Consider the following 17,034-nt stretch of genomic DNA (forward strand, 5'->3'; position numbering starts at 1 on the left):
ACAGAGGCAGTGACGGGGTCATTGCGGTCCCAGAGCGGTGCGGCCCATGACAGGGCTTTTCCAGACAGAAGGCAGAACACGAAAGCCACCTTAGACCTTTCAGTAGGAAACTGGTCCGACATCATCTCCAAGTGCTGGGAACATTGCGAAAGAAAGCCATGGCAATACTTAGAGTCCCCATTAAATTTGTCCGGCAAGGACAGGCGGAGGCTAGGAGTGGCCACTCGCTGCGGAGGAGGTGCAGGAGCTGGCGGAGGAGAAGATTGCTGGAGAAGTTGCGACTGAAGTTGGTGCGAAATGGTGGACATTTCCGACAGCTGACGGGTTAGAAGGGCGATCTGTCGGGCTTGCTGGGCGGCCACCGTGGTGAGGTCAGCGACAACTGGCAGAGGAACTTCAGCGGGATCCATGGCCGGATCTACTGTCACGGTGCCGGCTGGCAGGAGGTGGATCCTCTGTGCCAGAGAGGGATAGCGAGGACCGTGCTAGTGGACCGGTTCTAAGACACTACAGGTTTTCACCAGAGCCCGCCGCAAAGCGGGATGGTCTTGCTGCGGCGGTAGTGACCAGGTCGTATCCACTAGCAACGGCTCACCTCTCTGGCTGCTGAAGATGCTGAAGATAGGCGCGGTACAAGGGAGTAGGCAGAAGCAAGGTCGGACGTAGCAGAAGGTCGGGGGCAGGCGGCAAGGATCGTAGTCAGGGGCAACGGCAGGAGGTCAGGAACACGGACTAGGAACAGACAAGGGAACGCTTTCACTAGGCACAAGTGCAACAAGATCCGGCAAGGGAGTGCAAGGGAAGTGAGGTAATATAGGGAAGTGCACAGGTGATTACCCTAATTGGAACCACTGCGCCAATCAGCGGCGCAGTGGCCCTTTAAATCGCAGAGACCCGGCGCGCGCGCGCCCTAGGGAGCGGGGCCGCGCGCGCCGGGACAGAACAGACGGGGAGCGAGTCAGGTAGGGGAGCCGGGGTGCGCATCGCGAGCGGGCGCTACCCGCATCGCGAATCGCATCCCGGCTGGCAGCGGGATCGCAGCGCCCCGGGTCAGAGGACGTGACCGGAGCACTGCAGCGGAGAGAGAGAAGCGAGCGCTCCGGGGAGGAGCGGGGACCCGGAGCGCTCGGCGTAACATTTACCCCTACACCACCTTGCAATATTTTTACTTGGACTAAAGATATAAATTTATTTGGCAGGAAGCTCGCTTTACACAAATTCCACAAAAATCTTGCTACCAATCCTGCTGTGAACAGACAACAGGATCAGCAAGTTGTTACTATGCTAGAACAGCTAGAAGAAGAAAGTGAGACAGGAATTGTCTCAGTTGAAGCTCCCTTCTCTAATCTCAAACCCAAGTCAAGTTTTACACCATCCTTGTCACAATACTCTAATATTGATACTTTCGTTAAGATGGTTACACACGAGATCAGTTCCCTAAGGTCAAGGACTCCCCATATTCCATCTAACTTATCTACGGAAGAAATCCGAGCACTTGATGAAATACAACAAAATAATGAGATTGTTTGCAAACCCTCTGATAAAGGAGGAAACATTGTCCTGATGGATAAAAGTTATTATAAGGCTATGGTGATGAGACTGTTGAATGATAAAGATACATATCGTAAACTTGACCATAACCCACTTCAGGAGTTTAACCAGAATTTACGTACAATTCTACAAGAGGCAAGAATAGACCAATTGATAACAGAAGAAGAATTTAAATATCTCTTTAATCCATCGCCAACAATAGCCACTTTCTACGCTCTTCCCAAGGTGCACAAACGGAGTTCCCCTATCCCTGGCAGACCCATTGTTTCAGGGTGTGACAATATTACACAAAATATCAGTCACTATGTAGATCAGTTCTTGACCCCTTTTGTTTCCTCTCTTCCGTCCTTTATTAAGGATACCAAGGATACTGTGAAGAAATTACAGGAGATCACATTCCCTCCAGGTACTCTTATAGCTAGTTTGGATGTGGAATCTCTCTATACAAACATCCAACATGAACAGGGACTTCATGCTGTACAACATTTTTTAACTACTAAAGGTCTTCAGTATACAGCACACAACAAATTTGTTTTGACCCTATTACGTTTTCTACTTACTCACAATTTTTTCCTTTTCGATAGGCACTTTTATTTTCAGTTGAAGGGCACTGCTATGGGCACTCCTTGTGCACCGAATTATTCTAATTTATTCTTAGGGTGGTGGGAAGACACTCACGTTTTCTCTGACACTTTTCAAGAATTCAATTCTCACATTTTATTTTGGGGTCGTTATATAGATGATATATTGATTTTTTGGGACAGCACTACACAATTATTTCAATCCTTCGTTCAAGCACTGAACACTAATCATATTAATATGCACTTTACTTCTGAAATTCACGATAAATTTCTTCATTTTCTTGACCTCACTATCACTATTGATTCACTTGGTCACATTCACACTTCTATATATCGTAAACCTACGTCAACCAATAGTTTTCTTAATTGGAAAAGTCATCATCCTGTACCATTGAAGAAAGGTATCCCAATCAGTCAATATCTACGAGCTAAAAGGAATTGCTCTGATCCTCTTAAATTTCAAGAAGAATGTGATCTCCTGTATAGACGCTTCACCAATAGAGGTTATCCTAAGAAAGTCCTTCACAAGGCCTTCGCCAGAGCTAGGGCGACTCCGAGATCTGAATCATTACGTGATCAAAAATTGGCTAAAGACAACAGTGGCCAAAAGATCATTAGGTGTATCGGAACTTTTGATCAACACAATCAAAAAATCATGAATATACTTAGGAAATATTGGTCTATATTACAGGTGGACAATGACCTTAGGGAGGTCATCTCTACTCACCCTTCCATAACCTATCGTAGAGGACCTAATATTCAAAATCAAATAGTTAGGAGTTTTTATGCAGAGGAGTCTGCATCCAGTTGGTTGAAATCATCAATCCAAGGATCACATCCATGTGGACGGTGCAATTTTTGCAAATTTATGCCACGTACAAAAGAATTCTCTAATCCGATTGATAATCGGAAATATCAAATTAGGGACTTCATCACCTGTCAAACGATGGGGGTAGTGTACCTAGCCACATGCAATTGTCCTAAAATCTATGTAGGAAAGACAGTCCAACAATTGCGTAGACGTATTTCAAAACACATGAGTACTATTAACACCTATCAAGATACGCCAATTGCTAGGCATATGAGGACTGTACACAATGATGCTCCCTTTGAATTACGTTTCTGTGGCATTACCCAGTGCAAACTGGGTCCGAGACGTGGCAATCTTAACACCAGACTGCTTCAAGAAGAAGCCCGATGGATTTGGAGATTAAAATCCCAAAGCCCAAATGGACTGAATGAAGGCTTCACCTATGCAGCCTTCTTGTAGGACAGGAATCACTTATTACAATTGGTACTATATAGAAGAGCCGTTATAAGCCTTTATTAATTCTATTTATGAATTACTTCCGTTGATGATATTAATTATGACTATATCTATGTAGAACAGATGAGTATTTGCTCCCCCCCTTTTTTACTATCGATTACACTAATTTAGCCGTATTATGAATAATATATTTTTACTTGATACTATACCTACGTTGCTAGGTTGGTCGCCTTATATTGCCAGATAGTAACCTAATTAGTGTTCTCGAATTAGTTATTACTTGCTATGCAGTCGTTGTTCACATGAGTGGTTATATTGTGTATTACAGCTCTATCACAACAGCCATGTGTGAATCATATGCCAAATCGGCTAAGTACCGGCGCATATGTCTGTCGCGCAGCCTCCTAGCAGTGGCTGTATATGACTAAGTACTCGCGCATGTTTTTCTGCGCATCCGTACTGCGCATGCGTTCACATCGGAGGTTCGGGAAGCTATCAGTTAGCGCAGGACCGTTGGCGCCCATACGTGTACAGCTTCCGGCACCAATGAGGAGTTCAGAAGCTTGTTTGGTCTCAGCTGGTTGGTCAAGGATGCTGTCAATCAAACGAATATAGCAAGATGCATCCTGGTCCAAATTTTATTGGCCAGGAAGCGGTCAATCATTAGTCTGCATGTGATTGTAACCAATGAGATGTCATGTTAATACAGGAAGTGACATGTTCTAATGACGTTAGAGACAGGAGGTTATTTAAACCCCTGCAAGGCTTGTTTGCACGCCATTTGCCTCTTAGCCCTTGATAAAGCCACAGCCTGTGGCGAAACGTCGGGCGGGCGGGCAATGTGTTAGAATTTTAATTGTCTCACACTATAGACTGTGGACTGCAGCCACAGTCTATTTTTTCAATTCACTTCTATAGCATGCAGTGTCATGCCAATCAATGCACTATGGATCAATATGTGTGAGGTTATTTTAATCTTGGCTCATTAAACGTTAAGTTTTATATTGGGTGGGAAATTTAGGGTCTCAGTGACCGCTTAGCGGTCAAATGTTAATAATATTGGATTTACCCTCCACTCATAGGTCCCTCTTGTTGCCCCTGGTAAAAGACCTGGATCCTACCTATCACGTCCAAGGAAGGCGGCTGACGGAATGTGGGCAACCGTACTACTTGAACGCTTGAGTTTGACGGAAAACGTCCAGGCCCCAGACCAGATCCCATGCTCATCAATGTTTTTCTTGGGCATGTCCGTCACATCCCCATACCGTCCGAGCCAGGTCATGATGTCATAACAAGAAAGCAACTCGTTACGGGTCAAAACGGTCACTTTCTTGACAGAGTTCTTTACGGCGAAATCCTGCCAGGCGGGCTCGTTCTTCGCCACTTCGTAGATTGTCCAGAAGAGTTCAAGACCCTCTGGCCGAACGAAACTGACGTCAAACTCAGACGAACCGTAGGGGTGAATCAGGGCAAAGATGTCACCCGCCCTGAATTCCATCTGAAGGAGAAGCTCAACCACTTTAGCGCGAGGTGGGCACGCATCCTCCCCCCTCCAAATCAGACAGACCACATTCCTACGGTTATTGTCCTGCCCGGGTGTCGGAAGGGACCAGACCACCTCCCCATTCTGCTCTTGGAAAGCCCCCAAACCGTGCCTCTCTATCAAGAGAGGGGTCGACCTCACCCCTTCCCTCTACCTGGATCGACCTGTCACCCCTGCGTAGAGCCTCCAGGAGGTGCTGTTGCAAATAACCCCCAGGGCCGGACGGAGACGAGGACCCCCCTGAACCCCCGGCAGTGACATTAGCATAGCTCCTAGGAGCAGTCACTACCGGGGGGGGGGGGGGGGGCAGCCGGACCAGACCCAGAACCACTAATAATACCATTCACACCACTTCTCTCATCATCTTTCTTCCCATCCATACCAGACCTCCCATTCATACCACAACTACTCCCACCATCATTCACTCCACTACACTCCTCTTATCCACAACACTTCCACACTCATTCTCACATCCTGCACTCTTATCCTGACTAACAGATTCTGGGCTGGCTGGGACTTGTAGTGTTGCAGGTTTTATTACACTTTTCTCTTCTGGCTTAGCTGCCGGGGTCGATGCTAATAGTTCCTTCTCCTTGGCTGAAGTCACTTCCGGAGTCTGGGGCTGCATCTCCGGGCACACCCCAGCTCCTCCCACAGTGCCAGTACCTGCTTTGCCCGACTGCACGGGCTCTGTGGATGATGCCGGTGACCGGACACTCCCCCCCCCCTCACAGAGGAGTGCCCCGAAGCGCCCACAGAGTACACAGTACTCGGAGGACCGCCCCCTGAGCACACAGACCTACCACTCTCCTCCACCGGCACCCGGACACTCCCCCCCCCCCTCACAGGGGAGTGCCCCGCAGTGCCGGTAATGCCCACAGCACTCTGGGAACCGCCCCCGAGCACATGGCAGCATAGCTTACCCCACCACTGCCCACCATGAGCCCATCCTGCCCCTCCCTACCGGCAGGATGGGTGGGCTTCATATCTATTGCGTCCGCAGTCTTTTCTGATGCCATGCTGTATCCCCCGTGCTGGCTCCGTTCCACCACAGAAACAGAGTCTGCAGTCTGGGGGACCCAGCAGCCTGAACCAGCTTTGCAGCTGGCCCAGACTGCTGGAAAGGAACAAACACGTTCTGCACTGTTTCCTGGGTCTTTTGTTTCTTTGCTTTACATTTCACCACCACATCCTCACACTGGTCGTCTCCAAAGGTGAAATTCTGGAAGTGGGCTGGGGACTCCTGCATAACAATCGCCCTTAATACACCCCCAGCCTCTCTCTCCACATCATCCTCCTCACTATCGCTTGATGGTAGTGCCACCCGTGCTGGCTCGATGTAGCTGTCCTGGGTGTCACAGGGAGTAGCTACAGGAACAGCATCCATCTCCACCACTTGTGAATTTTCTTCCCCCTCCTTTACACCTTCACCACCATCCTCACTTTCTTCACCGCCACTACTCTCCCCATCATCCACCTCCACCTTACCTGGGGATTTCATGGCGGCAAACCGGTCTCCATTCACCAGTTTCTCCTTTAAGAGACCGCTCCCCTCAAGTATCTCTGCTCTCCTCCAGCTTTGCAATCTCACTCTTCAGAGCCTTAATCCTCTTTTTCAGCTCTGGCCTATTCTTTTTGGACGCTGTGTTCGCCAGGTTCTGAGCAACACGAAGATCCTCTCTGGCCATCCTCATCTCCTTGCCGCACTGGTCATATTCTGCAAACTGTGCGGCCATGCGGGAGCAGTATATTGCGCTCGATTCCTTGGGCCCTCTCTCAGCCCACATTTCCAAGCTTTTCCTCCGTGCCTTCCTTCCACCAGATTTCTGCATTACTGCAGACTCTGCCAGATCTTCTCCCCCGGGCCGGAATGGCTGTTGCTGTTTGCTCTCACCCCCCACCAGCCTTGAAGAACGGGAGGTGGAGGCCAGGGACGCCATGGAGGGAGGCTCTCCCGAGGAGGCTGCCACACTCCCGGGGAGGCTGATGAATCACCTGCTCTGGTCTGCTAGAAGTCTTCTGGAGCACACAAAGAGACACACCCGAATGAGCTGCACACCAAACTGCTCTTGACTACAGGAAGTGCTCTCTGCTGACACCTCTGTCCGTGTCAGGAACTGTCCAGAGCAGGAGAGGTCTGCTATGGGGATTAGCTCCTAATCTGGACAATTCCTGGCATGGACAGTGGTGTCAGCAGAGAGCACTCTGGTCGGACAGAAAATAAATTCAAAAAGAAAATAACTTCCGGTGGGGCATACAGCAGCTGGAAGGATTAATATTTTTTAATAGAAGTAATTCACAAATCTGTTTACATTTCTGGCACTAGTTGATTTAAAAAAATAATAATTTCCACCGGAGTACCTCTTTAAAGGAGATGTCCGGTGCAGACTTTTTCTGTTCCATCCTGCCCGGACTGCAAAAAAAAACAAAATAAACTTACACTTACCTTCCTACGTTCCCCTGGAGCTCTGCAACAGCTGATCAATCGGCGGGCTGTTTACTTCCTACTTCCCTTAGCCCGGTATGTCACACGGCGCTTCAGCCTATCACCGGCCGAGGCGGGACATCGCAATGGGGATTTGCTTCTACTCTGGACAGTTTCTAAAATAGCAGGATGTGTCAGCAGAGAGCACTGTGGCCAGACAGAAAGGAAATTCAAAAAGAAAATAATTTCCTGTGTAGCATACAGCAGCTGATAAGTACTGGAAGAATTAAGATTGATAAATAGAAGTAATTTACAAATCTGTTTAACTTTGGCACCAGTTCATTTAAAAAAAATTTTTTTTCCAGCAGAGTACCCCTTTAAGGACCAGAGAGTTTTTTGCACATCTGACCATCTGGGATGCATTTACTTATGAATTTGATTCCGAGACTGTTTTTTCATGACATATTCTACTTTGACATAGTGGTAAATTTTCGCCAATACTTGCATCATTTCCAAAAATTCCAAAATTTCATGAATAAATTGAAAATTTAGCATTTTTCTAACTTTGAAGCTCTCTGCTTGGAAAGAAAAAAGACATACCAAATACATTATATATTGATTCACATATACAATATGTCTATGTTTGCATCATAAAATTTACATGTTTTCACTTTTGTAAGACAACAGAAGGCTTCAAAGTTCAGCAGCAATTTTCCAATTTTTCACAAAATTTTCTAAATCGGAATTTTTCAGGAACCAGTTCAGTTTTGAAGTGGATTTGAAGGGCCCTCATATTAGAAAATGTGAATTCGGGTAGAAAAACAGACATGGTGCACACCTACAATCTTGTATAATGATCTGATTGCTTCTCAGCATAATATCAAAAACTAACAGGTTGTTAGTATACATTTTGATCAAAAAGTACAAGTCCACTCGCCACTTCAAGGCGCCACCTATTTAGAGTGGGTCCCTAACTTCCCTAGCATAAAATGGCGCAGCACCGGGCGGCGACCACCACCGCCGCGACACCAGTGCCCACAGGGGGGAACGGCCCACTGGCAGAGCGGCCCCAATGCCACTCAAACCAGTCTATGGGCCGCACCTCCCCGCAGACACGGCGCCACGGCAGCAACGGACGCCACACAGCACCACACCAGTGTGAACAAAGGTGTAATAGCTCACTTACCATGCTCTCCCAGTCAGACTGGGAGGCTGCTAGGAAAGAAATGGCCCATGTGTAGCCAACTACTACTTATATAGGGTTGGGCTGAGGGGATGGGGAAGACTGCAGCACATGTTCAAACAAAAAAAAAAAGGAGGGATAGAAAACACAGTGTGAATTCGGGTATAAAAACAGACATGGTGCACATCTACAATCTTGTATAATGATCTGATTGCTTCTCAGCATAACATCAAAAACTAACAGGTTGTTAGTATACATTTTTGATCAAAAAGTACAAGCCCACTCACCACGTCAAGGCCACCTATTTAGAGTGGGTCCCTAACGTCCCTAGCATAAAATGGCGCAGCACCGGGCGGCGACCACCACCGCCGCGACACCAGTGCCCACAGGGGGGAACGACCCACTGGCAGAGCAGCCCCAATGCCACTCAAACCAGTCTATGGGCCGCACCTCCCCGCAGACACGGCGCCACGGCAGCAACGGACGCTGCACAGCACCACACCAGCTACACAAGGGCCATTTCTTTCCTAGCAGCCTTCCAGTCTGACTGGGAGAGCATGGTAAGTGAGCCATTACACCTTGTTCACACTGGTGTGGTGCTGTGCGGCGTCCGTTGCTGCCGTGGCGCCGTGTCTGCGGGGGGATGCGACCCATGGACTGGTTTGAGTGGCATTGGGGCCGCTCTGCCAGTGGGTCGTTTCCCCCCCCCCCCCCCCCCCCCCCGTGGGCGCTGGTGTCGCGGCGGTGGTGGTCGCCGGCCAGTTCTACGCCATTTTATGCTAGGGACGTTAGGGACCCACTCTAAATAGGTGGCCTTGACGTGGCGAGTGGGCTTGTACTTTTTGATCAAAAATGTATACTAACAACCTGTTAGTTTTTGATATTATGCTGAGAAACAATCAGATCATTATACAAGATTGTAGATGTGCACCATGTCTGTTTTCTACTCGAATTCGCCCTCATATTAGAAATACCCTATAAATGACCCTATTATAAAAACTTCACCCCTCAAAGTATTCAAAATGACATTCAGTGTGTTAAACCTTTAGGTGTTTCACAGGAATAGCAGCAAAGTGAAAGAGAGAATTCAAAATCTTTATTTTTTTACACTCGCATGTTTTGTAGACCCAGTTTTTGAATTATTACAAGGGGGTAAAAGAAATCCCCCCAAAATTTGTAACCCAATTTCTCTTGAGTAAAGAAATACCTCATATGTGTATGTAAAGTGTTCATCGGGCACAGTACAGGCCTCAGAAGTGAAGGAGTGACAGTGGGATTTTGGAGAGTTAGTTTTTCTGAAATGTTTTTTGGGGGCATGTTGCATTTAGGAAGCCCCTATGATACCAAAACAGCAAAAAAAAAAAACACATGGCATACTATTTTGGAAACTACACCCCTCAAATAATGTAACAAGGGGCACAGCGAACCTTAACACCCCACTGGTGTTTGACAACTTTTCGTTAAAGTTGGATGTTTAAATAAAAAAAAAAATTTACACTAAAATGCTGGTTTCCTCCCAAATTTTACATTTTAACAAGGGGTAATAGGAGAAAATGCCCCACAAAATGTGTAACCCCATCTCTTCTGAGTATGGAAATACCCCATGTGTGGACGTCAAGTGCACTGCAGGCGAACTAGAATGCTCAGAAGAGAAGGAGTCACAGTTGGCTTTTGGAAAGCAGATTTTGCTGAAATGGTTTTTGGGGGGCATGTCGCATTTAGGAAGCCCCTCTGGTGCCAGAACAGCAAAGAAAAAAACGTGGCACACTATTTTGGAAACTACACCCCTCAAGGCACATAACAAGGGGTACAGTGAGCCTTAACACCCCACAGGTGTTTGTCGACTTTTCGGTAAAGTTGGATGTGTAAATGAATTTTTTTTTTCATTAAAATGCAGTCCCCCGTCCCCCCCCAAATTTACCCTTTTTAACAAGAGGTAATAGGAGAAAATTCCCCCCAAAATTTTTAACCCCACTTCTTCTGAGTATGGAAATATCCCATTTGTGGATGTAAAGTGCTCTGCAGGCGAACTACAATGCTCAGAAGAAAAGGAGCGCCATTGGGCTGTTGGAGAGAGAAGTTGACTGGAATTCAAGTCAGGGGCCATGCGCATTTACAAAGCCCCCCGTGGTGCCAGAACAGTGGACCCCCCCCCACATGTGACCCTATTTCAGAAACTACACCCCTCACAGAATGTAACAATGGGTGCAGTGACCATTTACACCCCACTGGCATTTGACAGATCTTCGGAACAGTGGGCTGTGCAAATGAAAAATAAAATTTTTCATTTTCATGGACCACTGTTCCAAAAATCTGTCAGACACCTGTGGGGTGTAAATGCTCACTGTACCCCTTATTAAATTCTGTGAGGAGTGTAGTTTCCAAAACGGGGTCACATGTGGGGGGGGGGGGGGGTCCACTGTTCTTCAATTCCAGCCAAATTCTCTCTCCAAAAGCCCAATGGCGCTCCTTCTCTTCTGAGCCCTGTAGTGTGCCGCAGAGCACTTTACATCCACATATGGGGTATTTATATACTCAGAAGAAATGGTGTCACAGATTTAGGGGGCTTTTTTTCCTATTACCCCTTATGAAAGTGAAAAATTTGGAATAACCCCAGCATTTTAGTGAAAAAATGTCATTTTCACGTCCAACTTTAACGAAAATTCTTCAACACCTGTGAGGTGTTAAGCTCACTATACCCTTGTTACATTCCATGAGGGGTGTAGTTTCCAAAATGGGGTCACATGTGGGTGGGTTTTTGTGTTTATGTCAGAACCACTGTAACGATCAGCCACCACTGTGCAAATCACCTCAAATTTACATGGCGCTCTCACTCCTGAGCCTTGTTGTGCGCCCGCAGAGCATTTTACGTCCACATATGGGGTATTTCCTATTTCCGTACTCCAGAGAAATTGCGTTACAAATTTTCCTTTTATCTCTTGTGAAAATGAATAGTATGGGGCAATAACATGCTGGAGTAGACCCCAACTTTAAGTTCTCATAAGGGTGAAAGGAGAAAAAGCCCCCCCAAAAATTTCTCCCGAGTACAGAGATACCTCATATGTGGCCCTAAACTGTTGCCTTGAAATACGACAGGGCTCCAAAGTGAGAGAGCGCCATGCGCATTTGAGGCCTGAATTCGGGATTTGCATAGGGGTGGACATAGGGGTATTCAATGCCAGTGATTCCCAAACAGGGTGCCTCCAGCTGTTGCAAAACTCCCAGCATGCCTGGACAGTCAATTGCTGGCCGGCAATACTGGGAGTTGTTGTTTTGCAACAGCTGGAGGCTCTGTTTTGTAAACACTGCTGTTCCAGACGGTTTTCATTCGTATTCATATGTAGTGTGTTTTACTTTTTATTATGTGCTAGTGTAGTGTAGTGTAGTGTTTTTAGGGTACATTCACACAGGCGGGGGTTCACAGAGAGTTTTCCTCTAGGAGTTTGTAAACTCGCTGTAAACCCCCGCCCATGTGAATGTGCCCCGTAGATTCACATGGGGAGTGGGGGGGAGCAAACCTCCAGCTGTTGCAAAACTATAACTCCCAGCATGCCCTTTGGCTGTCCGTTCATGCTGGGGGTTGTAGTTATGCAACAGCTGGAGGCACACTGATTGCAAAACACAGAGTTAGTTACTTAACTCAGTGTTTTGCAACCAGTGTGCCTCCAGCTGTTGCAAAACTACAACTCCCAGCATGCCCAGACAGCCGAAGGACATGTTGGGAGTTGTAGTTATGCAACAACTGGAGGAGAACAGTTTGGAGACCAATGTGTAGTTGTGTCCAAACTGTAGCCCTCCAGATGTTGCAAAACTTCAACTCCAAGCATGCCCAGACAGTCCAGGCATCCTGGGAGTTGTAGTTTTGCAACATTTGGAAGGGCTACAGTTTGGACACCACTGCATAGTAGTCTCCAAACTGTGGCCTTCCAGATGTTGCAAAACTACAACTCCCAGCATGCCCAGACAGCCTTTGGGCATGACCCCCCATGTCGGCGATCGTCAGGATGGCGACGGACCGGCGATCGTGGCGGGACCGGCGGCAGGGAGCCTTTGGCTGTCTGGGCATGCTGGGAGTTGTAGTTTGGCAACTTCCAGAAGGCAGCAGTGAAGATCACTTACCACTGATCTTCACTGCTGCCTCTGCCGCCGCCTCCTTACTGACGCCGATCCCCGCCTCTCCCTGCCGCCGGTCCCTCGCCATCCTGATGTGCTCGGGCACCTGCCGCCATCTTCCCCATCCAGCCTTTAGCTGTCTGGGCATGCTGGGAGTTGTAGTTTGGCAACTCCTAGAAGGCAGCAGTGAAGATAACTTACCACTGATCTTCATTGCTGCCTCCGCCGCCGCCTCCCTTCTGCCACCGATCCCGCCGCTCCCTGCCGCCGGTCCTGCCAGGATTGCTGGTCCCTCGTCATCCTGATGTGCTCGGGCACCTGCTGCCATCTCAACTTTAACCCGCTCCCAACTGTCAATGGTCAGTCACTCCGGACCGACCAATGGCAGGGGATAGGAGGAGACAGCTCCGATCATTCCTATTTTCTGGCGATCGGGTCACCATCTGAATTAATTGGTGATTTGCGGCGATTGCCGACATGACATGGGGGGTCCCAGGGGTTTGCATGGGGTGCCTGCTGAATGATTTCAGCAGACATCCTGGTCCGTTACCCGCCTGGCGGGACCAGATTTCCCACGGGTGTACCGGTACTCCCTGTGTCCTAAACTACCAGGACGTCAGGGCGTACCCCTTTAATCCCTTAACCTTAAGGGGTTAAGGGATTAAAGGGGTATTCCACCCATAGACATCTTATCCACTATAAGATGTCTGATCATAGGCGGCCCGCCGGCTTGCTGCTCTAGTCTTGGAAATCCCCGCCCCCCCCCCCCCCCCCCCCGAATTCATGTCTATTGGAGGGGGAATGACATGGAAGGGGAGTGACATGGAGGGGGAGTGTCGACTATTGCTTCTTGCAGGGGTCGACAGGCCCCATTCCCGGGGAGAGCAGAGGTCCCCTTTGTATAGGGGATACTTTTTTTGCATCATATATCTCCTTTAATTAGAAAAGATTTTTATCATTCTGTTTTCACATTGCCATTATGGGGTATACAGTGCAGAATGATAGCGGGAGGACTTGAAATTGTTTTTTAATTTAGCACAACTCCACCATACATAACAAAATGTGAACTAAGTTAAAGGGTCTAAAAACTTTCTAAATGCACTATATATAATATATGTAGTTTAAATTATTAGAAAAATCCCTTTCACTTATTTGTAAATGCTTTCTGCAAACTTAAAGGGTCTATCCCGGATTAGAAAAACACAGCTAATTGAAAAAGAAAAAAATAGCACCACACGTGTCCCTCAATTGTGTGTGGTATCGCAGCTCAGTTCCATTGAAGTGAATTGAGCCAAGTTGTAAGTGCCGTGCAGTTTTTCTATTCCTTGAGAACACCCCTTTAAGTGTAATTGTATTTATTCAGCAACTGAGATACACAGTTAAAGACACGCTTGTAATATTTCATGACAAGAATGACTTCCTGGCATTCCCATTAGTCTAAATAGATGTAATCAGCAGCCAAAGATGACTGTGTGACTAGACATATGATTATAGTCATTGGTTAGCGGAATCACAGTCATTACAGATGGTTGAGAATCATTGCTCTTCCATCATCTATTATTCACAATATGAAAATCTTGTAAGGGGTTGAGGGGGCTTGTGTAAGCAATCACTGAACAATGGGGGAGATTTATCAAAACCTGTGCAGAGGAAGAGTGGTGCAGTTGCCCATAGCAACCAATCAGATTGCTTCTTTCATTTTCCACAGGCCTCTAAAGAGGCCTATGGAAAATGAAAGAAGCAATCTGATTGGTTGCTATGGGCAACTGCACCACTCTTCCTCTGCACAGGTTTTGATAAATCTCTCCCAATATGTATATTTTATTCTGAAAACAAAACTATTACTATTACAGAAAATGTTCTGCATAAAGGTGCGTTCAAGCTGAGGAACTGGAGAGGAATCCTTGCGTATAAATTCTGTGTGGAATTTACATTTTTTCCACGTTAATTATATATATATATATATATATATTTAAGAGATTTGTGGAGCAGCACTCCCAGGTCAGAGTAGAAAAAAAGTAAATGGGTGCAAGCGGTCTCAGGGATCCCGGTCCTGGATCCAAAACTTGTAGGTACAATAGAAGGCAACCGCAGCACACCAACTTAAAGTGCAAGGACTGTGCTTCACTATTAATATATTTGCTATTTTATTTTATTTTTTTCCCTTTTTGGCTATATTGGGCCTTTCTATCATACTGCTGATGACTTTTGTCACGGCCAGATTTACCTTGTGCGAGTTATTACTTACCTATTACTAGCTTCATGCACTCCAATACTATTGCCCTTTCTCTATGTGGCAGACGCGAGCACAACAGTTGATGTGCGCATGCGCGTATCTACACGCGACCCACGTGGGTCTATGATGTAATCTAGTATGTCTGTGATTGGCCAATGGGCATAATCCCGGAAATGGGAGACAGCGTGGACGCCGCTGCATGTCGCCATTATGGTGTTTAATACAGATCCTCTGCCGGGTAAGCCCTGCCTGTACTGTATATATAATTAATCAATTATACATACCACCTGTTTTTCATATCCCTTTTTATGACAATTTGTCTTTTAATGCACTATTATCACTTTATTGTTATGTACAAGTACATGTACTCGTCTATATTGCCCTTTGGCATCTTCTATATCTCACTGATTATATTTTGCTTTTTTATTATGTATTTTGTATAATTTTACACTGTTTATTATTGGTAATGAGCTTGTATGTATGTGCAACTATTTAAAGCTCCCTGAATCATTCATATGCTGCTTGAAAATGGTGGTGTGAGGCCACAGAAACGTTGCCTGTATTTTCTGGAATAAATCACTTCCTTGCACTTTAAGTTGGTGTGCTTCTATTGTACATACATATATATATATATATATATATATATATATATATATATATATATATATATAAAATCTCTGTTATATTATCCTCTTCCCCTCTTACATATTGCATGGGGGATATAGTCAATGGGGGAGATTTATCAAACCCTGTGTAGAGGAAGAGTGGTGCAGTTGCCCATATAACCAATCAGATTGCTTCTTTCATTTTCAAAGAGGCCTGTAAAAAGAAGCGATCTGATTGGTTATATGGGCAACTGCACCACTCTTCCTCTACACAGGTTTTGATAAATCTCCCCCATTGTGTGTAGGGGACTATAAATCCCAGCCAGCCATGCAATATGTAAGAGGATCAGAGGATGAGAAGATCCAGAGAGGAAATGGTTACAGAGCAGCCTGCAGTGATTGGCTGACTGAGACTCAGTGACACACAGTGAGGGAGGAAGTTTAGTCATGTAGAGTGAGGGCAGAAGAGGGACACGCCCCCTGCCTTTGATAAGATGAGAAACCAGTCTGCAACTGGTGTAAGCTATTTTTATTAGAAACTAGCTGAATACCCGGCGTTGCCCGGTTTTTTCTTCCTAATCCTTGTTGGGGAGGAAAATAAACAAAGGAGGAAGCTTTTGACTTCAAATCCCGTCCTCATATATTGTTGTCATATCCCAACCTCATATCCCGTCCTCATATCCCAACCCCATATCCCATCCTCATATCCCGACCTCCTATCCCGACCTCCTATCCCGTCCTCCTATCCCGAGCTCCTATCCCGTCCTCCTATCCCGTCCTCCTATCCCGTCCTCCTATCCCATCCTCCTATCCCATCCTCCTATCCCGACCTCCCATCCAGTCCTGTAATATGTGTACCAGGTATTATTGAAATATCTCCAGCCGTACGGAAGTTATGTGGGAACATACATTTCCCATTGATTTGCATGGAACTTTAAACGAAAACCCGACCCTCACAAATGGGGGTAGTTAAGAGTTATATTAACTATCCTATATTTTAAGTGGACATATAAGTAACCAGAGCCCATTTCCCCCCCATCTCATACACAGACTTTGGACCGAAGCCCAAACACAGGAAGTGCAGCCTGGAGTGCTGAGGGGGGGGGGGGTGTCCAGCCTCATCCAATCATAGCTCCTCTCACACTTATCTGCCATATGCTCTTGGTTAGACACCCCCCCCCCCTCAGAACTCCAGGCTGCACTTCCTGTGTTTGGACTTTGGTCCAAAGTCTGTGTATGAGATGGGAGAAAATGTGCTCTTGAGCTTTTTTAAGCACAAACAAAACATAGAAAACTTCTTTTTTTTAAACAAAGTATATTAGAAATATTTTTCATTTACCATAAGGAGTGCAATAGCAAAAAATAGTTTTAATGAGAGTTACCCTTTAACTCTACGCTGAACTGAAGTCCCTCATCTGTGGACAGGTTATCCTTCTGAGCTAGTCTAAGGGAATTAGACTGAGCTTGGACCTCCCACCTTTTAGAACTTTCCATCCCAGCAAGGGTTTCTATCATAGTTCACGTTACTTT

At 46.4% G+C, this 17,034-nt stretch overlaps 2 protein-coding genes across 3 annotated transcripts in view; one reads left to right on the plus strand and one right to left on the minus strand.

The window, feature by feature from the left end:
• Window positions 1-14,937, minus strand: part of LOC130360543 (microsomal glutathione S-transferase 2-like) — an 80,031-nt gene extending 65,094 nt beyond the window's left edge. The window contains exon 1 of one of the 2 annotated variants that reach the window (XM_056563071.1): window positions 14,912-14,937. The gene's annotated coding sequence lies outside the window, so the exon portion shown is untranslated. Of the gene's footprint in view, window positions 1-14,303; window positions 14,323-14,911 lie in introns of those variants that run through there. The other variant, XM_056563086.1, reaches the window with a different exon arrangement.
• A 96-nt stretch (window positions 14,938-15,033) lies between these two features.
• The window catches only part of SETD7 (SET domain containing 7, histone lysine methyltransferase), a 79,800-nt gene continuing 77,799 nt past the window's right edge, over window positions 15,034-17,034 (plus strand). The window contains exon 1 of the mRNA XM_056563062.1: window positions 15,034-15,137. Coding sequence (XP_056419037.1) covers window positions 15,110-15,137 — 28 coding nt within the window. The 5' untranslated portion in view covers window positions 15,034-15,109. The remainder of the gene's footprint in view (window positions 15,138-17,034) is intronic.

The sequence above is a fragment of the Hyla sarda genome, chromosome 1 (genome assembly GCF_029499605.1).
Source record: "Hyla sarda isolate aHylSar1 chromosome 1, aHylSar1.hap1, whole genome shotgun sequence".
NCBI classification, from domain to species: domain Eukaryota; kingdom Metazoa; phylum Chordata; class Amphibia; order Anura; family Hylidae; genus Hyla; species Hyla sarda.